Raw genomic sequence first — 17500 nt, forward strand, 5'->3', positions numbered from 1 at the left:
CCTCCCTCAGTCTCTCTGTCAGGTGAGGATCACCCTATGTCCCCTCGGCACGCCCTTCAGAAGCTCGTCTCCCCTCACTCCATCTTCTGCCCTTACCCTCTCCCCCTGGTCTCTCCCCCTCCACCCCACGCCCACCCCGTTCTCTCTGCCATATGTCGCTTTTCATGTTTTTAATCAGTGACTTAACATTTTAATCAAGGGTGCCCTGAGGTGGCAAAATCCCAGCTATTGGGAATTGTCAATAGGCACTGGCCCCCTTCTCTCTCTCTCTCTCTCTCTCTCCCCACTTCCCCTAAATCTTATCGAGACAGGGGTCGGGTAGATTTAATGGATGGGAGTTGAGTTTGCCACCCTTACCAAACATAAGCTCAGGATGATTGACTGGAAAGATACGTTTTGTACCTGGAAGATGCGAGTAGATAAAAAAAAAAGAAAGAATAAGCCCCAAAATACATAAGAGCCTAAGGTAATTCCTGTTAATGCCATTCCAATAGCATTTTTTCTTATGCTAGGAATTGGATCATTTCTTGTCAATTCACTGGACCATATTTATCTAGGATGTATGTGTGGCATTTTACGTAATTTGTGTCCTTATATTTTAAATACTTGAGAACCGACATGAATATTTTATTACATGTATGTCAATTCAACCCATAATAATTTGAGATCGGAAGAAATTCTAAGGGAGATTTGCATCTCAAATTGGTTCTCTCTCTCTCTCTCTCTCTCTCTCTCTCTCTCTCTCTCTCTCTCTCTCTCTCTCTCTCTCTCTTCTCTATATATATATATATATATATATATATATATATATATATATATATATATATATATATATATATATATATATATACATATACAGTATATTAGTAATTTTTATGACAACTCTAATACAAAGGCAGCAACAGGTTCATGCAACATTTGCATAATGGTAGAAAAAATCATATTTTGACTCCTTGGCACATAATCAAAATTCATGTTACTATTAATCTATTTCACATCATACTTTACAAAGAGCATTTCGAAAAAAAAAACACACTTTGCTACTGCTGCAGCAAACCTACGTTTTAGAAATTATAAACATTCTAAACGAATAATGATATAAATGTGAAAATATTTATCTAATGCAAATATTTACGCATACAGACCATTTCAATTACAGAAAAAAATATGTATATAGACACAAAGGTAAGAAGATATATATTCGTAATATTTAAGAAATACACTAGAGAGAGAGAGAGAGAGAGAGAGAGAGAGAGAGAGAGAGAGAGAGAGAGAGAGAGAGATCATAACTAGCAATCATTTCAAAATTTATGACAGAATGAGAAATGTCTCTATTCAAGATGGCGTCTATGATACATACCTGGTTCCATTCTAACCAGGCCCGGCTGGGCTTCCCCGAATGGATACTTCTCCCTCTGCAATACTGCAATGAAACAGAGGAAAATTATTACAATTATGTATAAAAGTTTTCATGCAAAAAGCAAATCCGCACGAGGCTTGAATGCGCAAGTGCGTCGCTATGATATGATGAAACTAGGCCCACTAACATTTCATCTAAAGCATCATTTAGAATGTAATACCAAAACCAATAAAACCTCACATATGTAGACATACGCAACTTTTCTAAAAAGAAAGGATATATCTGTAATACAATAAATTATTAGTTTTGATGACAGTTGGCGTACAAACATCAGTAATGATCGAGTTCAGTCCTGGACTGGAAATGTAATTGGTGGGGTGAATACAAAGTACGTTACACCTTACGCAAAACGAGAGAGAGAGAGAGAGAGAGAGAGAGAGAGAGAGAGAGAGAGAGAGAAGTACGACAGAAATTTAAGGTTTGGTTATGTCACGATGGAAACAGGGCCTGACTATTAAAAAGAATTCCAATAATAAACAATTTGAGAGAGAGAGAGAGAGAGAGAGAAGACTATAAATCACAGCATAACCAGATGGAAACGGAATGTAATTAAGTTTAATAAGTATTTCAAATTATATATCATTAAAAGCCAGACAAAGAGACGAAGATATAATTAAGTTTAACAAGGCCGTTTGAGAGAGAGAGAGAGAGAGAGAGAGAGAGAGACAGACAGACAGACAGACAGACAGACAGAGACTAACTGAGATTCAATAATAGCGCCTTTAGTCTTCAATTTCTTCAGCCAAGTCGAAATGTGGGCCTCGGTTGATTAGTTAAATCTATTGGTCGCAGCACATCACTGGCGTCACTAATTGCACCGGAGTGCATGCATGGAGGGCGTCCACCCATGAAGTGAAGTAGCCAATTTTTTCTAACTCCCCTCATGGTTAACTCGGAATCGGAACCATTTGGCCTTAACAGTGGAATTCGAAGACAGAGCGTCTCTCTCTCTCTCTCTCTCTCTCTCTTTCTCTCTCTCTCTCTCTCTCTCTCTCTCTCTCTCTCTCTCTCTCTCTATTTATTTTTGGAGTTCAATGGAGGGAGGAATATTCTTGCTGTTTCTTCTGAAGTCTGCCTTGGTGATGTTTTTTACCAGCAATTTCTAGAAATTTTTTTCATGTAACTTTTAATCTAGATAGAATATGGCCGCAAAATCTAGACCAGTCTCGCAACAAGCTATTGGACATCGTTAATGGTGCTACTTATCAAGAGTTTTCGGCATAACTATAATTCTGCTGCTGATAGCAGAACAATGCCAAAAATTTATAAAGAAAGGTTGGCGAAGGTAAACATTGTTGGTCAAACGCCGCGCACGTATGAACAAGCAGTTTAGCCGTAATTATGGAAAATAAGAGACAAAGCAAGCAAATAAATTCTGTCAACCGATTCCTAAGTGATGACATCTGAGCTCAGAACTGATAGTGTTGCATTCGTATTACAAAAGTAATAGGCAAATAATCCTGAAAATCTAGCTCACTGATCCCGAAAAAAGAAGGCAAAAAAGTTCCAGGTTACGGAAATGAGGTTGAAGGAGGACTGGTTAAAAAAAAAGACTGACTATAGTTCACTAAATGTAAAGAGTACCTATTGAAAGCAGAGTTGAACACATGCTACGTTGCTACGTGACAACGGACAAGGAGAGGCAAACGTTTGAAAAAATATTAAATACAGATAAACTGGGGATGGAAGACTTCTAAAACAAATGTATAAAAAGAAAACAGAAACTGAAAGCAAATCACTTTCACTACAATGGATTTCTTGAGTATTTCCGCTCATGGTGTGCGCGCGCACCATGAAGCCTAGCACGCCTCTCTTTCTCACACCTCTTCCATCTTACTTCATCAACGCTACAGGATTGTCTCAGAAGACTTGGGTCATGGGAACTTTACTCTCAGAGTTGGAGTAGCATGAATTAAACCGAGACTGAAATTTCCCTTTCTATTTATCCAAATCATCTGTACTGAATGAAAAGTTCGGATGACGACGAATATGTTGATTTGCTTCTTTTTTTAAGGAATTTCTTTCCTTAAAGACCAAACGTCTCTCTCTCTCTCTCTCTCTCTCTCTCTCTCTCTCTCTCTCTCTCTGTTTTATTTGGGGGTGGGGGTCGGGGTAGGAGTGGATGAATTTTCTCGCTGTTTCATCTGTTCCAAGGAATTTCTTCTCTTAAAGGCCAACTGCTTCTTTCTCTCCTAGTTAATGGCGTCCTTATGCGTACCTCTTCATTCATTTGTCCTTACTCTTCTCTGGGGCTGCTTCCCAACAGGGTCCCTTCCACCATATTTCATTCTATTCTATTCTATTGTGTCCCTTTGCAAAGACTACTCCTTATTCTTCCCACAGAATATGTTTCCATGTAGACCTATCTTTACTCGTGTTCCTGTCTCTCCTTAAGAGGTGTGTCGTAGCAGGGACCAGCCATTCCTTCTACTTTTCCTCTTATACTTCTCGGGGAAACATGACCTCAGGAGAGCTAGTCATAATTCTCTTGGGTCTTCTTGTTCTCAGTAATGTGGCCTTATATGTACAAAATATTTTTATTTTTATTTCCCATCTCTTTTGGAATGTTTCCATGAAGACTCTTCTGCCGTTGGCTTTTCTCTTCTTCAGTTATATCTTCGCTGGATGAAAAAAAAAAAATTGTCTTTGTAAAAAAAATCCCTTTTTCTTTCTTTTATATCCCTCATTTATTTTTCTTGGCTACCTTAGTCCCTTGACGAAGCATCTTTTTTTTTGTTGTTGTTGTTGTTGTTGACAGTGTTGTTCTTAACGAGTGTATCCTCTACGTAAACAGGATATTTTCCCTTTTTTTATTTTTGTTGATATACTAAAAAAAAAAAAACACCATGTTCACAACACATTACCTTCATATGGGCCTAACCACTCCAGAGTGATATATACCTTGACTGTCCCGCCTTTGGTAAAGACTTCCGTAAGAAAAAAAAGACAGAGCCTTATCCATTATGGACTTGCATTATATCTTGCTTAATGGTTGCAGGTTGTCAAGTCTTCTGGTTTCCTTGTCCAAACAAAATGGCAGAAACTTTACCAGTTGCCATTACCTTTAACCTTCCATCATTCAAGAGGCGAGTTTGTCGTTTATCGCCACTTCTACCTTTATTTTTCGTTTCTGTCAAGCCTGGAATGGATTGGAATATATAGTTTAGGCCAAAGGCCAAGAACTGGGACCTTTGAGGTCATTCAGCGCTGGAAAGGAAATTGACAGTAAAAGATTTGAAAGGTGTAGGATGAAAACATCGCAGTTGCACTATGAAACAATCGTTAGGAGAGGGTGGATAGCAAGTGGAAGAAATATAGTATGAACGGAGGTACAGTAAAAGGAATGAAAGAGGCTGCAGTTAGGGGCCGAAGGGACGCTGCAAAGAACCTTTAGTAATGCCTACAGTGCACCCCGTAAGGTGCACTGACGGCACTACTCCCCTACGGGGAAAGCCTGGCTAAGTAGAGTATTTGGTTTACCCAGTACCTTCGCCATAGGTTCACCTATGATTGACTGATTGATTGGTTTGTGGCATCAGTCGTTGGAGCGACTACGTAAATTATTAAATAGTAAAAATAACAAATATATAACAAACAAATTCTTAAACTTGAGGAACACATTCATTTACTCTATGCGTACATTTCAAACATCTCCATTCCTTGATTTCGCAAAACAATATATGGAAAAATTAAAAATAAAAATAGCAATTAAATTAAACCTTTGGAAGAAAACGAGCTTTTCCATACCAACGGAAATACATCCTTTATGAAAATAAGTTTTCATTCCAAAGAATTCCATTGATGCTGTTCCAGAGACCTAAATATTTGATTGTCCGACCCCATTGCTTTATCAACTATAAATCTCATGATTTTTTTTTTACTTCAATGTGGTTACTTGCTGTATTTACTAGTACCGGTAAAATTTTAGTTAACTTGTTTACGAACTCTTCTAAAACACCCATGAAACGTAAATGTTGAAATAAATTGAAAAAAGAAGGCAAAATAAGAAAAATGATGGAAAACAAATAAAACCACCTGAACATGTGGTTCTTTGTTACTCTTTGATGAAATGATGAAAAAAAAATCAGATAAAAAATGAAAAAAAAAAAACAATAATATGTAAATTTACAGTGAACACTGACACCCCGACTACATTTTGATAAAAGAAACGCAATTAATTATGAAAAATATAAAAAAAACACAGTCAAAAAGAAACGGAACTGATGTTATCCACTGATGAAATTAAAAAAAAAATTAGAAAAATAATAATAAAAAAAAGCAGAATAAGCTAGCCACCAAAATCGAGGACCTTTTCGGTACGCCTTTGTGAATTGTTCAAAACCGACAAGGCTTTCCCCACCGGCAAAAGCTTGTGGATTTTCCAGGTAAAGACAAAGCGGCCGTAATCAAAGGACATTGCAAAAACATCAGTATTTATGCATTTGCATCCATATTGATGGAACCGATCACAGCGTAAACTGGGGCGCGTGTCCGATTGTTTTTTGGAAGAACTTGTCATTTCCCGCGTCACAAACAACTTTTCACTGGAGCGACAGAAAACCTCGATCAGCATACTGGGTCACGAATGACCGTCCTACCTACCTACCTACCTACCTTGCGTGCTAAGCGTTGTTACGTGTATAATAACATTTCTGGGCGCGCGTGCGCCCACACACACACACACAAACACACAATGTATATAACATACATACATATATGTACCATACATATATATGTGTGTGTGCGTGTGTGTTTTATGAGCAGCCTTTATTAGGTGAATTATGTTATAACAACAATTTCAGTTATGTAATGTATGTAAGTATGTATGTGTACATGTATATATATATATATATATATATATATATATATATATATATATATATATATATATATATATATATATTATATATATATATACATATATATATATATATGCTACTCTATATATATATATAACAACAACATATATATATATATATAGTTGTCGCGGTTAAATTTATGATGCTCATCTCGCCAGTTATAAGCCCCAAGCTCAATTCCTGAGCTAAGTACCTAGTAATTAGTCGACTGTTGAGAGCAGCATCAACCTTAAGGCTAACCTCTTTTGAGTGATTCTCATTGAGCAGATGCGTGTACATACACTATATTAAAATTTGCATGAGTAAAGATTAACATATAATAATTGTATCGTAAGATACTAAAATTATCATATCTAAAAAGATTTTAAGAATTGTAAGTGCAATTATACTTTAAAGAGAACGAGGCAGCATTTCCAAAGCCTTCATTGTTAGAGCAGTTCTGGGAGTCGAAAACAAAGGATTAAACAAATATAAAAATAATAGTGAAAATGCAGTTTTTGTTTTCTTATTGTCTGTTTCATTGATTTCTTCCAGCACGTTCATTTTGAATAGAATAGAATGGAACAGAATATAGAATCTAGGCCAAAGGCCAAGCACTGGGACCTAAGAGGTCATTCAGCGCTGAAACCCAGGGAACTGAGAGTATGATGTTTGAAAGGTGTAACAGGAGGAAAACCTCACAGCTGCACTATGACAATTATTAGGAGAGGGTGGAAAGCCAGATGGAAGAAAGAAAAAAATGAACGGAGGTACAATAAAAGGAATAACATACAGGTTGCAGCCAGGGCTTGAAGGGACACTTTGCAAGGCCCTTGAAGTATGCCTACAGTGGACCGTGCACTTTGTGGCACTAACCCTCTAGGGGGGGCGTTCATTTTGAAACCCGGAGGAAAACAAACTGCTTCTTACTTGTGGTCAAGAACGTAAGTATAGGCTATAACATCAAATCAAACAGGAAATTAATTAACGAGAAATATCGTGGTTTTTACTATCGTGTGTTGTCATAGCTTCGCCATAATCTTAAGTATTTCAGTTTTTTTCATTTAACCGTAATGATCACTTTACATTTCAGTGAATGCATGTTAATATGATATACATACATTTTGTTTCAATAATAATAATAATAATAATAATAATAATAATAATAATAATAATAATAATAATAATAATAATAATAATAATAATAACTGTAAGAAGCCTTGGTGATGCTATAACAGTTTGACACAGATTAAACAGTGAGAGGATGAGTAATAAAATAATAATAATAATAATAATAATAATAATAATAATAATAATAATAATAATAATAATAATAATAATAATAATAATAATAATAATAATAATATCTGTATGAAGCCGTTGTGACGCTATAGAACTTTTTACATAGCTTAAATAGTGAAAGGATGAATGTTTTGTGCTAAAGTCAATCCCTCATGTGGAAAATTATTTACTGAAAAAAAAGTTCGAGTTTTGAGGCCATCATAAAAGAATCAATTTAAACCTAATCTATATTTTAAACGAAGTTATTTCCCCTCTTGAGATCCCCTAAGCTGATTTCAGCGTCTCTTATCTAATTCCGCTGACTTCAGTGTTCCTTAGCTAACCTCAAGGAGGACTTCACTGCTCTTAATATAATTTGAAGGTAGACTTAGCTGTCTGTCCATAGCCTAACCTAAAGGCGAAATTCACTGGCATTAATATAAATTACAGTTTCACCTCGCTGTCCCAAACATGACCTAGATAGCCGGAAAAAAATTCCAGTTAAAAACGGGACTGGAGGTTTACATTACGTAAATCAAAATACAAATGAAATTTATATCAAAACACAAGGAGCGTTTCACAGTGGGTACCAGTGAAAATCTGGTATCATCTACCTACAAAACTGTTATGTAAACCATTGGAAAATTCTTAATTAAAAACTATTGGGAAATTTCAACCAAAAAACCAGTGGATCATTTATATTCAAGTGTCAGGATAACGCTACACTCCGAGAACTTTTTCTTAAAGATAATTTAAACTTTAAAAAATAGGGAAATTAAATTAAACAAAGGAAACCTTAAATCAAAGAAGAAACATAAGAACTCGGAGTAAGAACCAATGGTAAATTTTCATCCAAATCAGCTGAAAGTTAAGTTTAAATCCATGTGGACATTTCAAAAGATCACAGATAATATAAAAAAAAACATGGTGATACACCCAAAATTAAATTCTGGAATAAATTTCAAATTAAAACCAGAATAAAATTTTAAACTAGTTTAAGATCCTGAAGAAGGTTTACTTTAAAAGCTACAGGGAAAAATTTCCATAAAAAACAAAAAAACAAAAAATACTTACACTGCAAACCAAGCAGAAAAATTTAAATTAAACACTGGAAAATTTTTTTGCATTTAAAAGTACAGGACACAAACAATTACAAAACAGGGAAATTCAAATTCGATTCAGCGAATTCCAAACCAATTCGCAAGCTATGGCATAATCACTTTTGTACACCTGAGGGCTAAACACTCATCCGACGCAATAGGAAATGTAAATTCAATAATAATAATTACGCGTATTTTCGCTCGCCATGAATTCAAATGAAAAGTAACGCCGAGGCAAGATGACCATTAACTAATGGAACAGCCAATTCAATCTCACATATCTGCTAGCGATTGGCTTTACGGAAAAGGTCATCAAATCACATATACGAATATAACTGTGTGCTGGCCAAGAGATAAATACATATATAAATAAATAAATGGATAAATAAGTAAATAACTAAATAAATCATTAAACACACATTTGTATATATATATATATATATATATATATATATATATATATATATATATATATATATATATATATATATATATATATATATATATATGTGTGTATATATATACTGTATATATATATATGTGTGTATGTGTATATATATACATATACATATACATATATATCTATATATATAGGTATATATTTATATATATATATATATATATATATATATATATATATATATATATATATATATATATATATATATATATATATAAACGCTTGACAAAAGTGGACCATCCATATTTTACATAATAATAAACGTAAGTTAAATATATTCTAATAACCTCGTTTTGTGGAAACACGCATCTAATTAAGAAAGCAAAAATTCTCGTATCACTGTGAGCACAGTAATCTTTGCTTACAAATATTTAATTTCGTAAGGAGTTAAGTTCTCTTTATTACTCTAAGCGTAAGTTTGATGAACAATGTTTAATAATTAATGTGTTAATTACACACTTCCATTTGCATTTGAATAACATTCTTTTCTTTTACTTATGTTTTTTTTTCCACTAATAATAATAATAATAATAATAATAATAATAATAATAATAATAATAATAATAATAATAATAATAATAATAATAATAATAATAATAATAATAATAATAATAATAATAATAATAATAATAATAATAATAATAATAATAATAATGTAGGCTACCATCTAACCTTTACGGAAAGGGAACAAACTTATACTTATATTCAGACAAATATTAATTCAAAAAATATATGTAAAAAATATCATAAGTCAAAAGCGAACTCGCATCACGCAGTTACACAACCCAGTAAAAAAAAATAAAAAATAAACTTTAAAATATGCGAGACTTCGAACTACCTTAACGAAGCGTGTCGGTAACTATGCACTTTTTTCCACGCACATTTTATATAGAATGCCACTTTATTTCCTAAACATTTTATAGAATACGTCAAATGGACAGTCGCCCCATTAATTTATAGGAAATATTTAGCCGAGAATTTGACCGCAAATGTGAGTATGAATTTCGTTGATTTTCCGTTTGCATTTTCGCCCCCACTCTGAAACAGAAAAGAATTAGACGACATGAATCGCATAAAAATGAAAGCTAGTAAATGTCACATATTTGTCGAAAGGTGAAATGGTTTGGAGTATCATCATCATTATTATTTTTTTTTTTTTGGGTGGGGTCTATCACAGTCATCCTATTCTAATGGTTGGTTTTCACAGTGTGGGGTTCCGGGTTGCATCCTGCCTCCTTAGGAGTCCCTTATTATTATTATTATTATTATTATTATTATTATTATTATTATTATTATTATTATTATTATTATTATTATAAGAGCTGAAATTCTTACAGATTGTGCCATAACTAAAATTTAACATACAACAATGTCCACGTTTGTAAAGAACAAAAGAATACAGTAGTAGTATATCAAAATTCAACTGAAATGCAAACAAAAACAATTTTTATTTTCTATAATTAGAAGTAAAAAATAAAAATTAACTAAGCTCTGGCCATATCACTATGGATCGCTCCTTCTTAAAAAAAATCCCTGACATAAAAAATTATCGTAAAAATTATGAATATGTTGACAACATTATCACTGTCTGGAAAAATCGTGTCATGTATGATAACGATACCTGAATGACATCGTCCTCATTACCTGTAGAAACAGTGAATACCTTTCTCCTTAACTGTAAATCTAGGCAAGTGATGAGGGTGACTAGGAAATCACGTTTCCTCTTAGCAAAACTCTCTTACTAATGCAAGATCTGATTGCCTAATTCAGTGGTTCTTAACCAGGGGTGCTCGTGAGAAGCCGGTTCCTAAAGGGGGACGAGGATGCCTATGAATAATTAAAGCAACATATATTTTATATACGCATGTTATTTTTTTCTAAAAAAATTAAAATAAAACAATATAAAATAAATAAATAATAATAAGAATAATAATAATTATTTTTATTTCAGCAATTCAGGGGGTACCAGAATTGACTGCTGATTTGGAAGGGTGCTAACATTGAAAAAGGTTAAGAACCACTGGCCTAACTGGTTAAATAACCTGGTGTTCTAATATTCTCTACTTTTCGGAATTATTGACTAGTTTAGCACCAAAAACTGACGTTTCAAGAATATGGTCCTCAGCCCGGCATTTCTCGAAGGAAAACAGTTGTGGATAACGATCATTTAAAGAAATCACCCAAAATTTTTTTATATACAAAATATCGATGTGTTGGTGATAAAAGGTGTTTTCGTGATTTAGTTTACTTGCGTGAAAAATATATTTCTTGAAGATTAAGAACTGCCTGATAAGGGTACTCGGGAGAAATCACAAGCATGGAAAAACACGTCTGATATAATTGTCAAAAAAATCAAATCTGGCTTCCTTAGGAAAGTTACTTGATAATAGCAGATAGAAGATAACCTCTGAAACTTAACTGATAAATGTTATTCAGAAACAACCTTCATATTCTAGGAGAAGAAGTTCCCTTTATGAAAAGGTAGATTCCGAAATATCGATCTCATATTGTCCTAAAAACACCTTGGGTATTAAAATAAATGACTGATTTAACATTTTACACTCTGTCTTCAAAACAACCATATTCGTCGATACCTGAAATACATAATCTCTAAATATAATCTATAAGAATAAAATAACCCATGATTAAAATTTGCCAAGTAATTAAATGCATACAATTGATACACACTTGACGCCTCGCATCCCGTGACGTCAGTTCTGCAAGACAAATTCTCCCTGATCAAAGGTATCTGGGTAAAATAATTTTCTGTAATCTTAACTCTACTTTACCTAAAGAAATAACGTCTCTTTTGAACTGTGATATTATTTGCGCATCTCCGTGTTTGACATTTCAACATTAAGACTGAGCCATACCAGTCAGTCAGTCTACATCAAGCATGCTATATGTCAGCACGGGATGTTGCTCCAGAGCAAGTGATAACGTAACAAGTTGATTTCCAAATCTTATAAGAATACAAACCTCAGTGGGTGGCTTTCTCTCTCTCTCTCTCTCTCTCTCTCTCTCTCTCTCTCTCTCTTTATACCGCTGCAGGTCATTCGATCAGCAAAGTTAAGCAACGCTGGAACTAAACAGTATCTGGAAATGTGACCACAAAGAAAAGGCAATCGTTGACAGCACGTAAGCGCCTTCAATATCCTTGGGAATGGATGTGGGGTAACGTCATTTCATCATTTCATAAATATTTCTTTATATATATAGCATTTAATTACTGAGCAAACTTTAATCATGGGTTATTTTATTCTTATAGATTATATTTAAAATTTTTATAGATACTTTGTTCAGGTATTGTCTTGCAGAACTGAAGTTGTTTGAGGGGCAGTGTAAAATGTTGAATCTTAGTCAAATTTATATATAAATAGATTATATTTACAAATTATGCAGTTATATATATATATATATATATATATATATATATATATATAGTATATATATATATATATATATATATATATATATATATATATATATATATATAGTATATATACAATTATAAATGAAGAATAAAAAAAGACAATCATAATGAGGATAATAACGACGAATTAAATGAAACAAACATTGAAGTCAGATCATCACTGCATAATGAATTACCAAAAGCAGATTGAGAGAGAGAGAGAGAGAGAGAGAGAGAGAGAGAGAGAGAGAGAGAGAGAGAACACCCTCCTGCCACTCGGAACACTCCAAGTCTTTTTTTATTTATTGCCCTTTTTTTTTTTTTTTTTTTTTTTGGTATCTAGTCTCGTTGCACAAACATCACGCAACCCGGGCCGGCGGATTTGGCCATCATTAGCAGTCGTGCATTTTTCGACCCGCTACTAATGGCCGTGACAATCTGGTGTGATGGCGAAGCGCGAGAAGTGACGGGCTGCAAATAATGTGTAAGAATCGAGGACTGTCAACAGCATTAATGGAAGCTACAGTGTATATGGAGGAGGTAACGTTAGCGCAAATACGATTTTCAACTGTTTACAAACACGCGAGAGTAATTGATATATGGATGCTGGCTAACATTCGGATGGGTGCAGTTGTAAAAATGGTGGCTAGGGCGGAATACCCGAATTATATGTATTATAAACCCATCTCTCTGAATTACATGCATTATAAGTATCCCGCCCCCATCTCTCTCTCTCTCTCTCTCTCTCTCTCTCTCTCTCTCTCTCTCTCTCTCTCTCTCTCTCAAGTTTCAGGTCGGTAGATGTATGTTTCTGATATATACTTTGACAGGGTAATATTTCCTGCAACAAAACTTATGTACCACAAGCAGTTATGTACCACAAAATAAATAATACATGTTTTTATCTTATGTGACCGCGTCCACACAAGATAAATATAATTTCGTTAGATGAAAGTAATTTAAGGTATAATTCCTCCTTTGATCTAGAAAATTTTAAATAACTCGTTTTTGCGGCAAACAGATTAAACAACAAAGGTTAAACAAAGCATTGTAATCAACAGACAAAGTCTTGGAAGGAATAACCAAAACAATTATGCCAATTTTATTCATTTATGATAAACGGTGACTTGAAAGCCAACGCTGAATGAAAAAGACTTTCTGAACATTTCCCAAGAAAACAACAAGGCACAAAAAAAGTGCTATGTCCTTCATTCCAAAATATTTATTATTTAAGTAGCTTCTAGGCTACGTAATTCTTTCAAGTGCTTCTAGGCTACGCAATCCTATCGTCTATGTTATTAAAAAATAAAGGCATAATATAAATCAAACAACTGCAATAGCAGTAATTTATGGAACTTAAAAACAAAGGCTAACGAAGTTGAAAATTTTGTTTAAATCACATAACCTGATTAAAATCGTTTCCGCGCTTGCGCAAGTGGCGTCGCACGCGCATGCGCAGCACCCTGACTGCCGTTGCTGGTAACCAGATCAGCCACTTACTGCAACGTAATGAAAAGGAATAGGAATGAATTCATTACCGTTAATCGCAAATTGTATTACTTAACAACAACAACCGAGTTTGGTCTGACCACTCTCTCTCTCTCTCTCTCTCTCTCTCTCTCTCTCTCTCTCTCTCTCTCTCTCTCTCTCTTTTGTGCATCTCTCTCTCTTTTTTATTATTTGACTAAATTAACCCTGACGGCAATATACAGCCGTTTAACCGAGGGGCAATTTAACATTTAATTAATCAACGTAATAGCTTTGGAAACCGCGCACGAAAGCAAAACGCTCTTGATTAAGTTTATGCCTTCGAATAAGCTAATGAATCGAATGCTCTCTCTCTCTCTCTCTCTCTCTCTCTCTCTCTCTCTCTCTCTCTCTCTCTCTCTCTCTCTCCGCAGACTGGCAATAATGCACTTGTGGACAAGACGATTTTTTTGTCAGTTATACAGGATTATGAGATTTCAGCACTTTTCAGTCTACCGGTCTGTCTATTCATATGCTTTTAGCTACTAGAATACCCACCTCTCTCTCTCTCTCTCTCTCTCTCTCTCTCTCTCTCTCTCTCTCTCTCTCTCTCTCTCTCTCTCTACGGACGGGCAGCAATTCATTTGTGGACATGATTAATTTTTAATTTTTAATTTACATGATATTCATACAATAAGGTTTTTCGATCTCTATCAGTCCCAATCTATATACTCTCATCAACATTAGTATCCCCCCCCCCGCGTCTCTCTCTCTCTCTCTCTCTCTCTCTCTCTCTCTCTCTCTCTCTCTCTCTCTCTCTCTCTCTCTCCCCCCCCCTTCCGTACGCATTCACAGTTAGAAAAAGTAAATGCAAAAGCCTCTTTCCCTCCTTCCAAGACCCCCAAGGTTAATATTTTTGATGGAATTTTTCTTTCAGACTCGAATTACTCTTATGCATTTTTCTCATTCAGGGAGAACTGAAAGCGCATTCAAGGACTCCTTTTCTGTGCGTAGGCAAATCTGTGTGTGTGTATTAATCCCCGTGTATGAAGGCCATTCATGTATCGGTGAAAAAAAATGAAGTAATGGATTATGATGAAATGAGAATACCCGCGGGGTGAGTTAGTGAGTATCCATTGATAAGCACTGACATAGTTCCCGTTATTCACGATGAAGAAAATACGAAGCATGAATATGAATAATGAACGTTATACACTGATGAGCTTAATATTGGTATTATCTAGTCTTGGAAAGGATAAATAGTTTTTATATAAAGGCCGCCACTAACGCTCAGTCATACCTGCGCAGTTATGCCTGCACAGTCGGCCTGTGCAGACAAAACTGAACGTTGGTGAGTTCAGTTTTGCCTGCACAGGCCGACTGTGCAGGCATAACTGCGCAGGTATAACTGTGCGTTAGTGGCGGCCTTATGTTATGAAAAAGTTAAGATCACGCAGTGATAAGACACAAATAATTGTAAGGTACACAAATCAAGTAATTCTAATAATCAAAATAAAAAATTATGTTTTTAGAAAAGGTGACGTCATTTAACAAAATCGCTAACAAAAGCATTCACAAGTGTTCGATAATACTTCTAACAGCAGGTTATTAATGAAAATTATTTACGTACGTAAATTCAATCAGGTTTTCAATGGATCGGTATGTACCACATACATCTTTTCCATGGTACATCAATCTTAGCCAACATCGGACGTCATTCACGTATTCCTAATTGCTTATTCACTTACCTTAATTTAATGACGTGCGATTTAGAAAATAGCGATTTTCACAAGAAAAGTAATGCAAACATTTCACTGAGGATATACTATGAATTTCTACTGACAGAGAGAAGGAAAAAACAAGTAAAGTTTTCTGTACAGCGTATAATCAAGGCCACCAAAAATGGATCTATCTTTCGGTGGTCTCGGTATAACGCTGTATGAGCCGCGGCCCATGAAACTTTAATCACGGCCCGGTGGTGGCCTATCCTATACCGTTGCCAGAAGCACGATTATGGCTATCTTTAACCTTAAATAAAATAAAAACTATTGAAGCTAGCGGGCTGCAATCTGGTATGTTTGATGATTGGAGGGTGGATGATCAACATACCAATTTGCAGCCCTCTAGCCTTGTCAGATTTTCAAGATCTGAGGGCGGACAGAAAAAGTGCGGACGGACAGGCTTTCAAAATAGTTTTCTTTTACAGAAAACTAAACAAATAATAATATCACGACACAAATAATGTAGACATTCTAAATCTTACGGTACACTAATGAAAGCGGCTAATCCAACCCTAAGAAATCTATCCTAACTTACAGATTTTACCACAACAACAAAAATTATATCCTCTTTCTCTGTTTTTCTCCTTCAAGGAATCTGGTCCCTATCACAGGTAATTCTTCCGGCGCAACTTGCATCAAAAATATTTTGGAATAGGGACAAATCACGTCGACGAACAATACGAATAAATAAAATAGCAAGACGGATTTTGGGAGATATGCCCCATGCTCATATTGTCTCCCCTTCCCCCACCCACATTGAAATTCCCCGGAAATTTAATTGATTTACAGAAATATCTGCTTAAGAAATACTACTATATTTAGAGCCTTCTCTTTTAATACTTTAGTTTTAATTTACAAACCTCATCATACGAATCTACACTTACAACTGGGTACTTGTAAGTCTTAAATACGGGAATCTGAAGTCAAATAGATCGCCTAAACTGCAATAACAATCGTTAAATCAAGTTCCTCATTACATAAAAATAGGGAAAACTGAATGTTGAAAATAACTGAAATATATTTCAGCCGCTCACTAAAAAAAAAAAAAAAAGTATACGAAGAAAATGCTGTTATGCATGTCAAGACCTTCAACAAACTGATCTATTTCTTTCCTCGCAAAAGTAATTATTCTTTGAAATCTCAGTTTTTTCTTTATTTTTTGGTTGCAAGGGGCCTATTTTGACACCTTGAATCACCATAATCCTGTCATTACGACTCCACGGACCCTTTCTGAAAATCCATAAGCACTCGCTTCGGCACTCCATAAGCGTTACTACTCGGGCACTCCAGAATCCTACTCTTTCCACTCCATACCCACAACATACGGCACACCAGCACTCAGGCCTCGCCACTTACGCTATCGCTGGATTACCCTCGAATCTCTCGATAGCCGGCGACAGCGACTGCCGACGGCACTCAGGATTTCGTTATTTGCGACATGCGGGGGATTCCAGTTTACCTGCGGCACTGCGGTGGCGGTTTTCCGGAATCCTTCCCCCGTTAGCGTGCCTTTTCTCTTCCCACTCTCGAGGGCTTCCGCGGTTTCGCGTGGCGTTTCCTCTTATTGCATTTATTCTGTATTCACAGCTATCCGATTTTCTTGCAAATGCAGGTGTGTAAAAAGACTTCCCGGATTATTCTCGTAAATGCAGAACCGTACAAATTGTTTTTGGTTATTCTCGAATGTAGATAGACGGTCAAATAAAATGGAAATGCATTTCGTGTAGCTGTTCAGTAATGT

At 35.1% G+C, this 17500-nt stretch overlaps 1 protein-coding gene across 9 annotated transcripts in view; it reads right to left on the reverse strand.

The window, feature by feature from the left end:
• Positions 1–17500, reverse strand: part of LOC136833471 (insulin gene enhancer protein ISL-1-like) — a 567526-nt gene that overhangs the window by 406139 nt on the left and 143887 nt on the right. For all 9 annotated transcript variants that reach the window (XM_067096209.1, XM_067096159.1, XM_067096004.1 and 6 more), the window contains one exon: positions 1361–1423. In XM_067096209.1, the coding sequence (XP_066952310.1) occupies positions 1361–1370 (10 nt within the window). In that variant the 5' untranslated portion in view covers positions 1371–1423. The remainder of the gene's footprint in view (positions 1–1360; positions 1424–17500) is intronic.

The sequence above is a fragment of the Macrobrachium rosenbergii genome, chromosome 1 (assembly GCF_040412425.1).
Source record: "Macrobrachium rosenbergii isolate ZJJX-2024 chromosome 1, ASM4041242v1, whole genome shotgun sequence".
In the NCBI taxonomy this organism is placed as follows: domain Eukaryota; kingdom Metazoa; phylum Arthropoda; class Malacostraca; order Decapoda; family Palaemonidae; genus Macrobrachium; species Macrobrachium rosenbergii.